General features: G+C 32.4%; 1 protein-coding gene across 4 annotated transcripts; it reads right to left on the reverse strand.

The window, feature by feature from the left end:
• Positions 1 to 7,267: 7,267 nt before the first annotated feature.
• On the reverse strand, positions 7,268 to 18,391 carry LOC103504598 (mitochondrial import inner membrane translocase subunit TIM44-2-like). Of its 4 annotated transcripts, XM_008468967.3 has the most exons (16): positions 18,040 to 18,391; positions 17,888 to 17,935; positions 17,057 to 17,152; positions 16,822 to 16,928; positions 14,658 to 14,741; positions 14,445 to 14,520; positions 14,209 to 14,253; positions 13,707 to 14,126; positions 13,529 to 13,597; positions 10,934 to 10,998; positions 10,618 to 10,686; positions 10,457 to 10,529; positions 10,170 to 10,274; positions 8,642 to 8,713; positions 8,488 to 8,550; positions 7,268 to 7,634 (listed from the first exon to the last, which is right to left on the reverse strand). In XM_008468967.3, the coding sequence occupies exons 3-16, from the start codon at positions 17,129 to 17,131 to the stop codon at positions 7,503 to 7,505; spliced, it is 1,455 nt and encodes a 484-aa protein (XP_008467189.1). In that variant the 5' UTR covers positions 17,132 to 17,152; positions 17,888 to 17,935; positions 18,040 to 18,391; the 3' UTR covers positions 7,268 to 7,502. The 4 variants fall into 4 exon arrangements, with proteins under 4 accessions (XP_008467189.1, XP_008467188.1, XP_050945685.1 ...); XM_008468966.3 differs by lacking the exon at positions 17,888 to 17,935; XM_051089728.1 differs by lacking the exons at positions 17,888 to 17,935; positions 18,040 to 18,391 and adding an exon at positions 17,510 to 17,532.
• Between the last annotated feature and the right edge of the window lie 487 nt (positions 18,392 to 18,878).

Below are 18,878 nucleotides of genomic sequence, written 5' to 3' on the forward strand. Positions count from 1 at the left end.
AAAATAGCCACTGATTCCTTTTTTACTTTTATTCTTATTTTTAACATTAATTTTTATTTATATATTAATTAATTGTATTATAATTCGCCATTACTAAAAACTATGTTTTAATAATTAAATTAGGATTTGGACGGCTTTGCTTTATAACATGAAAGCACAGTTATATCCTTTCCATTACACCTTTTCTACTTCCCCCCCCCCCCCCCCCCTCTCTTCCTTTTATACAAAAATTACTTCTTATAATGTTTATACTAAATAATGTTTTAATGGACGGTTTGTTTTTTCTTTTTTTTTTTGAGATGTAGATAATCCAGTCCAATCTTTTTTTATATATCTAAAATATTTTCATTATTACCTTTCTATTCTTTTAGGGTTTTTTTAGCCGAAAATGTCTTAAATTTATATAATATTTCAAAAATGATCTACAATCATTTACTAATTTATAATTAATTTGGTATAATTTGAACTTCTATGACACATTGTTATCCATTTGAATTTTTTCTTAAATTAGTACAATTCATATTGTTTTTATACGTTATTTATCATAATTTAATATTTTTTATAAATAAATATTAATTTAATTTGAGTATGTTGTTAAAAAATAAAAATTACAATATAATAAAGGATTCTAGATATGGTGACATGTAACAATACTATAAAACAGACACGGTAATTTATGTACCCACTCCACAAGAGTCTAAGATGTCTTCTTGAAACAAATTTAGTATCGTTATTATTAGTTATGGATTAAATTGATTAAATAAAGTTGTTAATGTTTTTCTAGAATTCTTTATTTAATATAATTACGTAATTTTACCTTTTAAAATTTTAAATTTAGAGTCTAAATGTAACAAATTTTTAGAACAGAATTCAAAGAGTCAAACATTAGTTCATGTGATTTTTTCTTATCAATTTATAGCTTTATTTTCGTTAAGATTTCAACTAATTAACCGTTTATACCATTTGTTCGAACAAAACACGTTTATATTCTCATATTCTCATATTTAGTTTCAATATAGTTTTTTTTTCTTTTTGGAATAAATTTCAATATTGTTTTTCAAATCAAAATACATAATTGTTTTTTTTTTACCTCAAAATATTTATTATTCTCAAAGCAGAAATAAATTCACTATTGGTCATTAAAACATTAAACTTTGTTTTTTTTTAAGTAATAACTCCTCTATTTAAAAATGCATATTTTCATGGTGCTATTTATGTAAACACCTTTCTAAAACTATGGAATGATTTAAATAGATGTTAAATTATTATTTTGATCCGTTGAACATTACTCTTTTGTTTTAGTCATTTTATTATTGTATTTTCATATGTCTAAATTTAGTTCTAACAAATCTTTAAATATTACCAACATTAAGTAAATGTCAACTAACACATTCCTTCATAGATATTTATAATCGAGGATGATGAACTTAGAACATTTTCTAATTAAACGAGAAATAAACATTAATGTTTGACAAAGTTAAGTAAAAATTATCTTCTAATAACTACTTTCGAAAGATTGGTTTTAATTATTTAAAACTATATACATCTAAGTTTAGACATTTTAATTATAAATTAGGGAACAAATAACAAAATTATAGTGACCAAAATTGACATAATAATCTCAATAAATACTTCCTTTTTTTTTCTAAAAAAACAATATAGATTGGATAACTATTTACAGTTTTTATCTTTATGGTTTATTGGATATTATTACCATTCTTGAAAACTTAATTATCTGTTTTGTTGATATTTTTAAAACTACAAATTAGGAAAAGTATTTTAAAAAAAAAAATATTTTTAAGAGTTTGTTGAGAATTTAAATAATTCTTAAAAAGAAAGAAATGGTATGAAACTACGACATTAAACAAAAAAAAAAAAGGAAAATAAATCAAAATATTATTTGGTCTCCAATTTTTTTAAGTTTGTTAATTTAAATTTCTATATTTTTTATCAACTAATTTTAATTCTTATCTTTGTCTAACAAATCTTAAATTGTAGTCTCTTAAAGTTAAATTTTACCAAAATTTATTAAATATTAATAATGTTTTCATGCAAACAAAAAAATCAAACACGTCTTCAAATTTATAGTAAAAAGGCTACAAATAACAAAAAAAATTAAATTAAACAATAACATTGAACTAAATGTAAGAAAGTATAAAGAATAAAATAGAATAAAAAACATGGAGACCTCTTTAAAAAGAATTATCGAAGATGGCAAAGTCAGAAAAAATTAAAACATTGTTGTTTATTAGTGATCTTTTTGTGATAAATTGTAAATATTCTTAGAAAATTCTCTGTCAAGCAATAAAAAATAACCCAAAAATAATAATAATAATAAAAAAAATTATTTACAATTCATGAAAAAAACAACCACTAAAAATTTATATATATATATATATATATATATATATATATATATGAATGGTAAATATTTGGTCCTAAATTTCCTTAAAAGAAAAGAAAGTATAATAATTTAGGGTTAAATAATATAATAGGGTGGAGGGAGGGTAATTTGGTGAATAAAGGGTAAAGATGAATGAAAAAGAGAGTAGAAAAAGAGTGGGTCCCAAAGAGTGAGAACCGTCTAATCGGGAAAATATCTAAACCCATAATAAAGAAGGAATATGATTGGTCAGATTTAGGTAAATGGAGGATTAGTTAATATGTCACCTTGAGACACGTGGGTTATCCTTTCTTCGACACGTGTACAAATAGATATGAACCTTTTTTTTGGAAATTTCTCTAATCTTATCTCATTCCATTATTTCTACTATTATTATTATTGTTGTTATTTATCCAAAGTGACACGCCCCAATTTAAGAATTTGGAAAATTGAAAATGTTTTTATATAAAAATATATTTTTCATAAATATAACAAATAAATTATTTATGATTTATTGAATTTTTTTTTAAATATTCTAAATTTGACTTTTTTTTTCTCAACTGTTGTATTGAAGATGTGAAAGAATCGTTCTTTAAAAAAGTCCATTTGACAAATATAAACGATCCTAGCTTGTGGATATTGGTACACGTCCAAATTTAAACGACCATCGTGTATCGAAACATTCTTTATATTTTTTATCGGGTTTGTGAGTTTTTTCCGTTTTCGAAAAAATCGTGGTAAATAATTTCACATTTAATTTTTTTAAAAAAACCTTTTTTTTAGTTTCGATTTTACTTCTAATATCTTTTAGTTGTGAAATTTTAACAACTTCAAAATTTGAAATTATATTCGATTATTATTAGTAGTAGAAAAAACTTAAGAAGGAAGGGAAAGGGGAAAGGAGGAAATGACAGAGTGCATTTCGGTAATTGGCATCTTTGGTTAGATTTCATATTCAGGAGAAATATATTAAGAGAGAAATGTAAAGATATAGTTTTGTTTTAGGTTGAAAATCACATGGGTATGCTACAAAAGTAAGATACTAATATAATGGATCTAAGGTAGATTGATTAATAGAGTAATAATTAATAATTAAATTGTTGGAAATGAGCCTACTGAGCCAAATAATTAAAGTGGTCACGTGCCTTACAAAAATTAATATATGTATGTATATAACAATTGTTATGCTTTATTTATTCATTTATTTACATATTGTCGGCCATTATCTTTTGGAAAAATATATATATGGGTTTTTATTTTTTTTTAATAAATTTTGAGTTTGAGAGATTGTTTGTTATAGATTTTGCCTTTTCTTTCATTCCTCTCTCTCTCTTCCAATTTTCCTTTTCTTTCCATTCTCTTTTCCTCTCTTCTTCTCCAATTTTTTTTTTTTTTTTTTATATTTTTTTGTAATGATGATATTTATTTTCGATCAATATATATATTTTTTAAATATTACTTGGTTCAGGATGTACCAAACATAAAAAATTATTGAAAAAATTAATTCGATATTGGATTTGAAATTTGTTTAGACAAATATAAATGATTAGATACAAAGAATATTTTTTTAAAAAAAAAATGGTTTGGATTTGGGACAATCGTTTAGCCCGATCTACATGTAGAAAAATTGGTACATGATCGTTTAGATTTGAATAATGTACCAAATATATTATGCGTGAGTGGTCAGATAATTGCATGAGTGGTCAAATAATTGCGCATTTTTTTATATTTTCCATTGGGTCTGTCATCTTTTTTTCGTTTTCGAAATTGTCTATACAGTGTAATTATTTGTTTGGTTTGTTATATTTTGGAAAAAAAAACCCTTTACTAAAACTATTTTTTAGAAAAATAATTTAGTTATGATCGAGGTTGTTTTCTTCTTACAAATGTTACCGTTTAGGATCAATCATTCCTAGTATCTATAACGATAATTTAAATGCGATAGATTCACAACTCCTATTGTGTGATTGTAACAATAACAATATCTCAAGACAAAAATTGAAATTTTGTTCAAAAATATCTAAAGGAAGTAAATGAGTTTCACGAAATTAAAACAATTGGTTGTAAGTCTTATATTAATTATGATTACGGAACACAGGTAAACAATAACAATGTAGAGGGACCTTCAATTGAAAAATTAACACAATTGGTTGGGATTGGTTATTTATGTTCAATAAGGTCTCTTTGCTAAGATAAGTGTCATACATATTGTTTTGACTGTTTGTTCAATGAAATTTTGAGAAGGATAAATTTTTTTTTTTTTTTTTTTTTTTTTTGCAGACTACGTTCTTTGAGTGTGGCGACAAATTTTAGAGATTGAATTGGTTCCATGATATAGTACAATGTTTAGGGTGAGTCTAAAGTCGATTCAATTGAGAAGGATTTTTCATCCCTAAGAGGAGCTTAAAGTCCATTTTTGTGTGAAGAGTCCACAAATAAAAGAAAGATTCAATCTAGTGAAAATAGGGTCTCACAAGTTTAAGGGGAGCCTAAGTTAGAAAGAAAATCGATTCTCGCATTTGGATTGTCATTGTAATATTTAGTGTATACAAATAAATACAACATTGTAATTGCTTAACTCAATCATATTAACGGATTATTTTTCCTCGACACATTACCCCCAGACGTAGGTGTTGTATATCACCAAACTAGGTTACCAACTATTATGTTACTCTTGTTTGTCTTTCTATTGATTTGTTATTGTCTCTGTGATTACTAGGACTTGTTGTACGACATCTTTAATCTCAAATTTTTAATATAATTTTCATTACACATTTAAATTTTTATATATGTATTTAATACTCAGATTAAATAAAAGAAGAAAAAAAAGTTCCCTCCTTTCTATATTGATAACATTTTTTTTTCTTTTTTAAGAATAATAAATCAAATGAAGGTTATGGTTGGTGTGCTCATTAATGAGCTGTACTTTTATAGAATTTGATTTTGAAAAACGTAATAAAGGATTGGTGTGATTTTCTTCTTTTTTCTTTTTTTCTTATTTATTTAGCCGTTTGGAATTCTCTATATATATTTTTTTACTGTAAATCTTTTTAGTAAATATTAGGAGTGGAAGATTTAAACTACAAAAAACTTATGATCTTCGACACATTTAAATGTTGATTAAATTAAATTTTTGTTAGCTTTTTAAATGCTGATTATATTTGTGTTTATAAAAAAAAATTCAATTTGATATTGTTTTTACCAAAATCTGAATAAAGTAAAATGGATCCTATCTTGGATGGCAACAACCTTGAATTTAATAATTCAAAGGAAGACACAACCTGCAAAGCAAAAGATTTGAACAATTTGACGTTGTGTTTGCCACGTAGGCGTTCCATACCTAAGTTTACAGAAACAATCCATGTAGTAAATAAGAAAACTCGGGTGCATCCCAGGGCAATTCACCTAATCATTATAAAGAATTTGAACGTTAAAGTTTGACTTAACTTCTCTTATGGAGTTCATCACGTATTTATAGTCTTTGTTGATTCAAGACCCTTCCTTTAGGATTTTCAAAAGGTTGACCTTGACATAGTCTTAGGATCATGCCACGTCCTTTTCTAAACCCCAATTTATTTAAGGTTTTCTCTTTTTAGTTCAAATCTTTATTGCTCCCTTGTTCTTTCATTCTTCAATGAGATCAATGTCCCCCTCGGTCCAAAACTAACTACGATGGATATAATGTCACTTTATAGTTCCTCATTTTCTTTTGCTAGATCCATATTGCTAAATGCATTTTCTTTAGTGAGAGTTGCAAGTATCACAACTAAATTTAAAATATTAACATATATAATAACATTTTTTTAAAAAATACAATTATTGCAGAGTTTATCAATAATAAAAGTTTATCATTAATAAATTATATTACACGTATCGGTCTCACTGATATACCATAAAAATCTTATCACATCCATTAAAAGACCACAATGATAAGCTTCCATTGTTTAAAAACTTTATTATATTTTCAATTTCTTAAAAATGTTATACACTTACTTATTACCAATCATAATTACCATTTTCTTGAGTTGTATTTGTTCCATTACAAGCACTCCTCACCTTGCCTCTGGAGAAACCATGTATCACCATATTTTTAAGAGTACCATTTTCTAAGAAAAAATGATGAAGTATATAATATCATTTTTAAAAAAAGGGAAGCAATCCTAAACATCAATGAAAAAATTCCATATAATGTACAAACTACCATTTTTGCCGCTAAACCCTTGAGTCCACCTGATGATGTGAAGCTTGGTGGTGGAAAATGGAAATTTATTTAAAATTTTTTGAAATGGTAAAAAGGGTTACCATTGAAATTGAAACCAAATGAAAAGGGGGCATATAATAAAGTTGGGTACCCCAATTTGTCCCCCACATTTATGAGGTTTTGATGAATTGAACCTTCTCGCATCCATATCCCCATTCTCCCATCCACATGATTTAATTCCTTTTAGATCATTTCCTCCACATTTATATGAATTAATTAAACTCTACCATTCCTCGCAATCATAGGAATTTCTTTTTGACAGACCATAAAAATTTTACTTTTCAGAAACTGTTATGATCAAACAACGCAGAATTTTTCGAAGATGAATTTCTTAGGACCAAGAAAGTATTTAGTGACCCCTAAATTAGTTTCCTAGTTCTAAGAAATTCAACTTTTACGATGCAAATCACAATCACAAACTGACTAAATTAAACTTGAAAATTGAAGGTTTAGAATAAGACTTCCAATTATCAAAATCTTCAAATCCCAAAACGTAACATACTGAGTTTTGAAATTTTCACCTCCACGTCTCCAGTAATTTACTCTAGAAAAAAGGAACCATTGGTGAAATTGATGAAAGCGGTAGTAAAGATAATGAGATGGTTCACAAGTCCCAAAGGCCATTTAGGAAATGAAAATTTGTTATAGAATTGGGAATGATTTGCTTCAATTCCTATAGAAAATTTGACTAATTCCCCAATTTTATGAATCAAAAATGATAAAAAGAAAGAAAGGGAAAACTAGTACTCTGGAAGCTAACAAAAACCAGAGGAAATATTAGAGAAGAAATAATGATGGATGGATGGATGAAGTTGGGAGTTTTGAGAAGGAAACAAAAGAGGGAGGCAGGCAGGCAACTTAGATGAGCGCTTGAACACCAAATTGCTGCATTTCCCTAACCCTCCAAATAGCATGTAAAGCTCCCTCTCCAACTTCTTCAGGATCCAACATTTGCATTGCCCATGCATAATATACAGTGTGGATAGTGTCCTGCCAATAACAATACACAAAGAATTTAATACAAAAAATATGAAAAACCTAAGTCAATGGAAGCATCCATCGATCACAAATGGGGTGGTGTTTGAATCTCCAACTTGTCTTGGGTGGCTTGGGCTTTCATAAGGAACTCAAACTATTTGAAAATACTCAGATGTAATTTAGTAGTCGTCTTCTCTCCTCATTTGTGATTAGATTAAATGGTCTTACATCACAATCTATTATAACCCACAAAATATAACTCAAGCACCTCAAATAACCGGTAAAACTTTTATGATTACCCTTGGCCTTCACCCACAGTAAATAAAAATTTCCTCCCTCCAGGAATCACTGAAACCTTGGACAAAAAGAAATTGGAAAGTCTCACGTCTCACTCTTAGAACTTGTTGATGGGTTCAAATGTCATGCATAGTTAAATGACTATAGCGTAGTTTAGGACAGATTTAAATGAAACCCTTGGCTAGAACCCTAATCCGGGATCATCTCTTATGTAATCTAGAAGGTCTGCAAAAATTGAACCGTATCTGGCCTTAAATTTGAGAGCAATCTACCCAGAATGTAAGAAAATATGGTTTTCTTCCCCGCTTGGATTCTACTATTCTTTTTTTCTCTCCAATTTTCCTTATAGATCCCGCACTGATAAATTTATTTTGACGATGATTTCAAGCTATCAATAACATCAAATTGATCCTCTTGCACTTTGTTCTTTTATCCAAAAGGTTTTTGGAGATCAGAAGTTCCATATTTCTTCAGGATGATTTTCATTCTGATTGTCTTCTATTCAACTCTAATTACATAAGGTGAATTAGTGTAAGCAGAGTTGAAAACAGGAGGAAACATAACCCACCTTACCACCTTCTCTAATTGATCCATTTGCATCACGTACGCAGTAGACCTGCTGTGTTTGGAACTGTCGAAATTCAATAAAAAGAAGGCGTTAGCATCATCTCATCCTACAAAACAAAATCCAGAACTATAGAACAGAGACTGTCAGAGCCTACAGCTACAATGATGATGGGAGTGCTTCCCATCATCTTGGTCTCCCGCACCTCAACCTCTGAAATGTGCAGAATCTGTTCAACAGAACAGAAATAATTACTTTTAAGTCATAGAAGAAAGCCTTACATTGATTACAATACCATCCACCTATCAAGACGTGTACAGACCTCAAATAATAACCAAAGCATAAGGGGTGTGTTTACGGGTGCTTGTAGCACAAGAACTGCAATTATGAACACTTTAATATAAAAAATGATTAATAATAAAATACTCTGATGTTTTCTTTTACTCTCGTACTATTGTTTAAGTGCTTCTTGGTCAAGCAGCTAGACCAAAATGCACTATCTATGAGTGTTTTCTACCTTCTACAAAAGAAATACTCTTATGGGTGGTCATGCTAGAAACTGAAACGGTCATAGATAACTATGAGATGATTTCCTTCCTAATGGGATAAGATAATACTTACTATTATTCAGTATTCTCTCTTTTATTTAATTAAAGAAATAATTGGAAAATAAAACAGCAAGTACAAAAATGAGTAATAACCCCTGGTACGATTCAATTCAACATTTTGTTTGGTCTCTCAACATGATGATAATTTTACCTAGAGTGCTTCTAGGCCACAATGCAATTATTAACACATGTGACAGAGTACCCATATATGACTTTATTCTCTCATTGTTGCGCAATATGTAAAGCTGCCGATGAAACACCCAGCCAGTTCATCAGTTGCCATTTTGCTGAAAAATTTAGGAAGCAAATCTCTCTCTCCTTTGGTTGATCTGCCACCTTACCAAAGACTATGAACCTCCGTTTATGCACCCTGACTGGCACACTTCACTGACGGAAAAAGAATTATGTGGATGCATCTTATTCGGAAATTTTTACAGATTCACATGGAAGGAACAGGAACAATCGCCTCCTTAGTGAGAAGGCAGGCCGTAAGGAAGGTTTTCTTTTTTTCTTTTTTAAATATAATCTATCCTGCTATGACTTAGTGCAATTTTTAATGTTTGCTCTTCCGATCTCTATTCTCACATCTCTTCTGACCGATTGGAGAAATCTCTTGTAAACTCTATTGGTGTGGGTGTTCTGCCAAACCTTTTGTAAATTTCATACATCAATGAAATTATTTCTTATCAAAAAAATAAGGGGAAGAAACTAAGATGGCTCTAAAGCGCACACAAAAACTCTCCATCTCACTCTCTATCTGTCCTGTTTCCAATTTAATCCAGCATTCATTTGGGGTATTGTAGGTTCATATTAAGAAATAGTCATTCATGTTGTGATGCAAAAGCTCTTTTATGTATCTAAAACTAAAATCACGAAAATCATCGTGGAGATGCAGCACTACAAACTGAATTTCCACGGGAAAGCCTGTGCTGAGAAAATGGTAGACGATAATTACTCAAACAAGAGAGGACTATAATTAATTAACAGAAGTACAAATCAATATAGGTCCACAACCACCAAGCCCCAAACAAAAGGAAGAATAAACTTCAATAACAATAGTATTAGGACTATTCTTACCTTGTTATCGAAGAAGATACCTTGGCTCTGGTAAGCCCGATGCTCTGCTTTACAACGTTCAATTACCTCAGCACTGCAGTGTTTCTTCAAAGTTTCGGAATCTCCCTGAAACATAAATATGTATTACAACTTGAAAACCTCCATGTCAGAAACTTTAATTTAATTATCAAACCAGATGCTATGCAAGAATTAGTTAGAAGAAATGCAACATTAACAGTAATGATATTCTCTGGGGAGGGGATAAAAGCATCTTTCATCTTAGAAATAAGCTTGCAGTTAGCACTAACCTTTATATAAGAAGTTAACACCGGTTTGATTACTTCTTGAACTTCAGCTACGAAATCTGGTAAAGAGAAAGACCTAATCCATAAAGTTAAAGAGGAAAAGACCAAGTCAGATTCCTTTATTCAAACAGGTTAGTATCACAGCTCCAAAGTAAAAAACTTACGGATCTCTACGACGAATTTCCTTGAATGATGTGGCAGCATCAGATTCTTGAAACACATTTTCATTTATGCTGTGAAAAATAAGATCAATAAATAAAACTTTTGGCTACAATTAGCTACAGAAACATAAAGCCATGACAGGAAGACAAAAGCTAACAGATAATTAACTGTACAGTTTGTAGGCAAAATACCAAATAGCCTAATCAAGATCACAACTCAAGCAGACAATAATGTGTGGTTTATCATTTCCAACCAAGTAATTCAATAATAAGTAAGGTCCAATGGACAAATAATATGGCCTTTCACATAAATACTTACTCCTGAATTTTTTGAATGATAACATTATCACTTGTCTCCCACCTTTCACGCATGTCCTCAGCTATCTGCCAATTCCAATATAAGAAAATTCGTTTACATACTATAATAACCATTAAAAATTAGCTAAAAGTTAAGTTTTCAGCCTTGGAACCAACCAACCATTGACTACTGTCAGAATTTCCTCAAACTTGTCCATCTCCCAAATTGATTTTTCCCCTATATCCAGTTACCCCAGCTCCTGCTTAACCTTAAGCAACTGAAGTCCAAAGTTGACGTTTGTAAATTATTATGTATTCAATGTCCCAATCCCCAACCTCAATTTTAAAAATTATCCCGAAACCTTGGCAGGATGTTCCATGAGAGACACTCAAGGATACTTAGAAAACAAGACAAAATCAAACCCGACTTGACCTCAACCCTAGGTTATTATTGTGCATTCCATATTGTTAACATGGTCCTAGCTCTAACCTTGATCCAAAGCTCAGGCCTTACGTTTTTCAATTATTATGTTATTTCTTGTTCAGCCTGAATCCTATTACTAACCCTGAACTTTTAGAAATGCTCTTGTAAAAATATATTATGTAATTATCCATTCCATCCATGTTGTTATATCGCCATACTGATCCTAAACCCTAACCCAAACCTCAACCCTTGTTTTTTTTCCTGAACTTTCATTGAGAAAAAAAATAAAATACAAGAGCATCCATAAAATAAAAAAAGCCCACAAAAGAGAAAACCCACATAAAGAGAGGGACTCCGATCAGAACAATAACAAAAACCCTTCATTGGCAAGGCCTAGCGAAGAAGCATAACACCAAACATTGCCAGAGTTCCATTTCTATCCATCTAAACGTCCTATTATTTCTCACCCCACAACACAGTACAAACCCTGCTCGAAAACTTGCCCTTCTCCTAAACAGGCAGATGGAAAAGAAATTCCCCGATCATCTGTATAGTCTCCATGCTGTAAGCCATAAAAAATGCAACAAAACGATCCAATCAAATAAGACATCTTTCATCAAAGCCTACCTAGAGTGCTGCTAACTCTTCCCTGGTGGGCCCAAAAGAAACATTAATTGTTCTTCGGAAATCTCACCATCCACAGAGGGAAAACAAATTTCCTTTAGAGTAGTTGTGTCGAGAGTCAGGATACCAACGAGCATCTTGACAAATGGGATAAGGTTCTCTTCTCCTTCCAATTGATAAGGGTGACTTGAGCCTCCATAGTATAAAAGACAACCCCAGATCTATTATCCAAGTGGTTATGGTCTTGTCAGAAAGAGAGAGGCTTTATGGTGGTTGACTATCAATGCTAAATTTGGCACACTAAGTCCTCTTAAAAACCTCCCAAGAAGTTTCGCTCTTTGCACTTCTTAAGGAGCTTGGAAAAATTGGCAGTAGGTAAAAGTGCTTCAACCAATGTTTTGGCATGATAGTTGACCAGACAACCTTTAGCCCTATGCTTTTCCAAGGTGTTCTTGGTCTCTACCAAAAAAACGGGCTCAATAAAAAATTGTTAGTATGAGTTGGCCTGGTGGTAAAAAAAAGAGAAATAATCACAATAACTAACTAAAAGGTCATGGGATCAATCCATGGTGGCCACCCACCTATGAATTAATTTCCCACGAGTTTTCTTGACACCCAAATGTTGTAGAGTAAAACAGATTACCCGATAGATTAGCCGAGGTGCAAGTAAGTTGGCCTAGACATTCACGGATATAAAAAAAAAAAAAGAGAAAGAATCAGCTCTCTAAAACTTCGATTTCTTTAGACCTTTGAAAGGTGACGTATCAGTATGGACTGGGCTGATTTAAGCATTCGTTGATGAGCACCCACATAGATTCCAACGAATAATCCAAGGGTGACCTCAAGAGACCAATGGAGATCTTTTTTTCTACCAAATCCCTATTCCCGCAGCTTAGCCTTGATCCATTGGCTGTGAGCAACCCTCATATCTGTGCTAATGTGGCTTAGCATGATAAATACAGAAAGAAGGTAAAATTCTTCATTTAGGAGCTAACTCAATCTCACAATAGGCTCCAAAAGGTGTCTCCCCTACATGGCCCCCTCATTCCAAACTGGTGCACCCTTTGCAAAAATAGGTGAGACAGTCCCACATCATCATACACTGCCCTCTTGCCAAAAGTATCTTGATTGCTCTTCAGAATCCTTTCATCTGGTCGGTAGTTCAACCACATTCTCTTCTTAATCACCTTCCATTGGGCCACCCTTCAAGAGCAAGAAAGAGCTCCTATTGAAGAACCTCATTTGAACATTTTGTGGACAGTTCGACTTGAAAGAAACAGCAGGACTTTCAATAAGAAGGAAGCAGGATACCCAGTTTTTGTGAACTTCTGTTTTTCTTTTTTGTGTTGCTTTAACTTGCTGTAAATTGGAGATGTTTTCTATAACTACTTTGGCTTGGAGCTCTCTCTCTACTCCTTATGTAATTTCAAGAAATTGTTGATTGTTTCTTAAAATAAAAAATATACAACCCCATCCCCAGCAGTAAGGACGTTAAACGAAACTTAGCAGCAGACACAAGATTTTATTGAAGAAATTGTAATATAGCACAAAAATTGGATACACATATACCTCCTGACTTTTTGTAATAACAGGTTCACTATAGCCTGTAACACGCTTGTATACGGGATGGTCTTGTATCTAAAGGAAGAAAGAAAATGGAAAAGGCTCATTAGGTTAAAAAGAAAATAATACTTCAAATGATTTTCTAATGATACTCTGTAAGGCATTAGCAACTTAGAAAATTTACCTTCTCCCTGAATGCTTCCCACTTCTTACTCCATCGAGACTGCTTTGATGGCAAAACAACAACATCGGTTCTTGTACTTCTTTCAACTTTTGGTGAGGCTGAAGGCTCATATTCTAAATGCTTTTTCTTATGTGGTTTTCCACTTAACTCATCCTTTACAACTTCATATCCTCTCTTTGCTAAGTCAATTAACTTTGTGCTTTTCAACCGTTCAAATGCAGAGGATATACCAGGTGAAGGAATGCTGGACTTAAATTTTCCAAAAAATGTTTCAGAGGATCCACTAGAACCAGGATGTTGGTCTTTAGCATTCTCAAAACTGGCCTCGCTTCCATGTTTTTTTGTATCAGCACCATGATCAGTTGAGGAACAAGTAGATCCAGAAGAATTTTTTGGACTGAATCCAAAAGCTTCTTTTACCTGGGTCAAATATTGTTGAAATATTAATACCAAGGGTATGGTTATATATGTGTTTGACTGACGTATCACATAAAACACTAACCTCCTCCGTGGCAGCAGATAGTTTCTCTTTGACATCTGCGGAAACCTGCAAAAATTAAAATCAATATGTTGTATAGGTTCTGTTCCATGAAAAAATAAAACTTTAAAATTAGTACGATTTGGAAAATGTATTAACTGAAGCATGATGTACAAACTTGAAACTACTTAAATATTTATTCACCATCACATACAAACAGCAATTAAATACAGGTAGCATGTAAATAAAGGAAGAATCACCTTTCTAGCTGTAGCTTCAGCCTCAGACCAAACGCCATCCACCTGCTTGTAAAGCTGCTCAGTTGTCTGCTTTGTTCTGCATTCGCCATTTCACCGTCTCAGGCCATCCATTGAAGTGGCCACCCAGCCTTGACATACAAGGGTATGTCTCAGCCTGTTAACAAATACCACTAAAACTATGCAAGACAAAGAAAAAAGTTCTCAAAAGATTACCTAACTTTTAAGTCTTCCTTCACACCTTTAAGTTCTTCTGCCTTCTCCTTCAACTCTTTGACAGATTGTTGAAATTCTGTGTTTCTGCAATGTTTCCCAGGATATGAAACACTCATTACGGAAATAAATACCATGGACACAAACCATGAAGAAACAGTAAAACAGTCAACACAAGAAGCAAGTGGAAGCCGAGAAGTCATACGTCCTAATATATAACCGTCAGCCATTATTAGGAAAGACATACTAAAAAGAACAAATTCAAACTTTTTACTATATGACCGAAGATCTTTCTTCAATTGAATATAATACCAGCGCTTGACCTTTTTTTTTTTTCTTTTGGCCCTTTATCTCTATTTCTTCAGTTATCCATTGCCTAATGTTTTTTCCACAGGAGTCTTGTCTAGTCACGTATGAGAGACAAAAACAGATAATTTGTAGCTAAATGGATTTGGAAGTATCAAAAGGAAGAAAAAGTCCTTCACAGGCAGATTATTGATATGAAATATGGCAAATAATTTTTTAGCTCTTGGCCCATAAACTTCAATCCAGAAATAGTTCAGCGGATAAGGCCAACTAGCATCTCAAGGTTGATGATTCAACACCCACCCTTGCAACTGTTGGACTAAAAAAAACCTTGGCCCCTAAGCAGAATCTCAAGCCTCTGCAAAATGCCTGGGAATATTATTTTGAAACATCAAAGTCTTACCCAATACAGAGTTTATCAACAAACTTGGCAATAGGGAAAACAGCCAAACACCCCCTTTTGGCATTATAGTTGGCTGTAGGATATTCCCTCGGATTTGAGTACTTCCTCTCTTAAACTCCCTATCAATGCAGAAAAATGTCTTGTTATCAGGAATCATGCTTTGCCAAATTTTGAAATTGGAACCTTAAACCAAGGAGAGAACTGAATAAGGCTATAATTGAGAAATGCACTGGTCTCCAAAACCTATTATCTGCCATACATTTGACTCGCACAAGAGTCCTTCGGCTATGAAAGTTGGAGTGCAGAGGATCCTCCACAACAAAATCCCTTATAAATGACATTGGTTGTAAGCTAGGATATCATTAGTGCCCCATAGATGGATCAATATGAAAGTATCTGACACGCCAAAAGGTCTCATTTTTCATGTGGGAACTAGTCACAGAGCCAATAACAAGGTCGGATAAACTTTTGGGTCTACTGCCACACATATCCCTATCCTCTTACAGCTGCCCATTCTGCCAAAATGATTCAAAAACGCAAAACAAACTTCTCCTACGAAACCAGGACACTTTACTTTAGCTAGTGTGTCCATCTCCAAAATGTGTTGGGCATTTGGATACTGACACTTTTTGGACACATATTGGATACTCTTTAGTACACTAACACATTTGTTGGACACAAACAATTTATTTCCTGGGAAAAAAAGTTTTATGAATGCATCCAGTTTGAGCAGTTTTTTGACTACTTGGTTCAAGAAAATTCAAAGGGTTTTAAACGAAAAGGAAATTTTTTTGATAGATTATCCAAATTATGAAGTTTCTTGCTTGTATCTTATTGCATAACTTTTATAGATCAAGAATCAGGCTCGGTTATTCTTGAGAATCAAGTTAGGTTGTATGCTTCTTGGTGTATTCATTCCAAAGTCTTAACTATATTCTAGGTTCAAACTCATGCCAATTAGACCCTTCTTTGCAACCCCTTGTTGTAGTGGGGAGATCTCTCCTCACTTTTTGTATCTCTTTTTATCAGTATCAATATATTTCTTGTTTCCTATTAAAAAAAATCAATGAAAATTAGAGTTTCTTCTAAAAAGAACTAATCAACCATTGCAAGGGGAAATACTATATTGGTAGATATTTATGTCTACTCAACCAAGTGGCTAGTTTAGTCGCTCTCGTTGACCTAAGCTGCTTGGTTTTAGCTTCAAGGTCAAGTAGAATCCTTGACACAGCCTAAACTAACCTGCACTTCATACTGAGACATGTGAAAAATCAATAGATTCGTCTCTTCAAGGTTGAACATCGGTCAAATTTATCCAGCTTTAATAAATTACATCAAAATGGAAAACAGTTCACATGCATTTGCACTTGCTTTGTTGACTATATAAACACTTGCAGAAAAGTTAAAACAAATATACATGCAAGAATATATTATAATTCTAAAGGAAAGGGAAGATACTTGTCAGCTTCTCCTTTCACTTTCTTTGAGAACTCGTTGAATACACTGAATTTACGATTGATGGAATAACCACTTGGTAATAGAAATTGTGATCTCGTGCAGGAGCTCTACCACACCAAAATGCAACCATAAATCAAACAAACTAGATGAATAAGTTTACACCAAAGAAATCTATCCTATGAAGACTACAGCGGAGAAAGATGGGATAAGGATAAAGCATAGGAAGAACAAATACCCCATGGGAAGTAAACTGATAAAAAATAGTCTGTCTTGAGAGTAATATATCCCGAACCAATTTTCTACCAGCCATTAAGATTTACCCACTGCAACTCTGCACACAAATTTTTTCTTATAAACAATAATTAACACAATCTAATTGGTACCATATGTATATAAAAGACAGCATGGATCCATATTTTCCTGAAAGAAGTAAGAATTTAACACATGATTCAAGTTTTGAGGAATGTTGTAATGTTAAAGGAAAGTAAAGGTATTACTACAATACCTGAGATAAAAAAATAAAAATATCTCCATGAAACCACAAATATTCGATTTAAATGTAGTTATAGGTGAGGCAAAGCTACTTCAAACCTTTATACTATAATGCTATTGTGAGTAACCGACAGAAAGTTGAATATAGTGAATTAATAATAAAAGGAATATTTTGGATTTCGTGGTCAAATTCTACCTTTAGAACCCTGAAATTGGAAGGATTTCAAAATAGTCTACGAACAAAGAATTTGGAAGCATTTGTGATATGCATCGAAGGTTTCATCCATATGCAAGCAAGCAAACTCGACATAAGTATTCTATTTTATTTGTACATTGTATTTTCTGTTTTTTAAAACTAAACCAATAGTTTCAATCCTTCCAATACAGCTTCCAAATTCCAACAATTTTTTTATAGCTGAGCAAACTACAGAATTTTCCCTTTGTTGCTTCGTACCATTTCTTTTTCAATCTATTTATCGATTCGGATAAGAACAATCTGTTTTCTCCTTTTCAACTTGTATTCAATCTCTATCCTAACCAGTGACGTATACAACTTTAGTTACAAAGTGCTCACCATCATTGGTTGATGAAGAAATGAACAAAGTATACTCTAAATGAGCTTCTGATAAGAAATCAATACAAGTAAACGAAACAACAAAAAGATAATCAAAACGTCAGGTATATTAAAACGAATGGCGATGTACGAGAAGGGCGGTGCGAGCTCACCAATGGCACGGATTAGGGGCTAAACCAACAACAGAGATAAGCAACTCTGGTTGCTAGGAGAGGCGAGAGCTGAAAGTGCAGCGTGCGGTGGCGGGGGCTGAGATAGTGCCGGTTTGGAGCGGCGTCCGGCGAGCGGCGGTGCAGTGGATCGTAATGGGAGGGAGGGGGTGGGTGACCTTGAAATAGGGTTTTAGAGAAATTAAAAGGGAAGAAAGAAAAGGCGGGTGAGTTTTACGTGCGGAGGAGGAAAAACGAAAAATAAAATGTAACTTATTATTATTATTATTATTATTATTACAACATTATGTAATCAAATCTCTAATTGAGAGGATATGTTTTATGTATATTTGTAAGTTACTGTTATTAGTGTTGGTTACATACAAGTTGTTGTAAACTTGTGTTTATTTCTGTCATGTGAGGTAGGCAAATGGTGTGGAAAAGTTTGGGATGAGGGAATTGCATTAAAGTGGTGCATACCCACATGGGTTTGAAGATTTGAGTTGAAGAACAAAGTAGAATTAGTGGTGGTGATAAGTTAGAGTTTCGAAGGAGAGCTCGCTTCAACAACTTTATCTTCTATTCATTTACAAATTAACCTAAGGTTTAAGGTTTTCGATTTTCTTTTCGGATTGGATTGAAAGAAATTAAAAAAACAACCAAGTTTTAGAAACAAAGATATGCATAAGGAATGTGTTTGGGCCACCTATCCCTCAACCCTCTCAACTTTGGAGGGTGGCCAAGTGGGCTTTTTGCCTTCCTAGTTGGGCCTTGGTGTTATGGTATGCGTTCACTCCAAAAAGTCAGGGATGGTTGGAATATAGCCATTATATTCAAAATAA

This window comes from Cucumis melo, chromosome 9 (assembly GCF_025177605.1).
Source record: "Cucumis melo cultivar AY chromosome 9, USDA_Cmelo_AY_1.0, whole genome shotgun sequence".
Lineage (NCBI taxonomy): Eukaryota > Viridiplantae > Streptophyta > Magnoliopsida > Cucurbitales > Cucurbitaceae > Cucumis > Cucumis melo.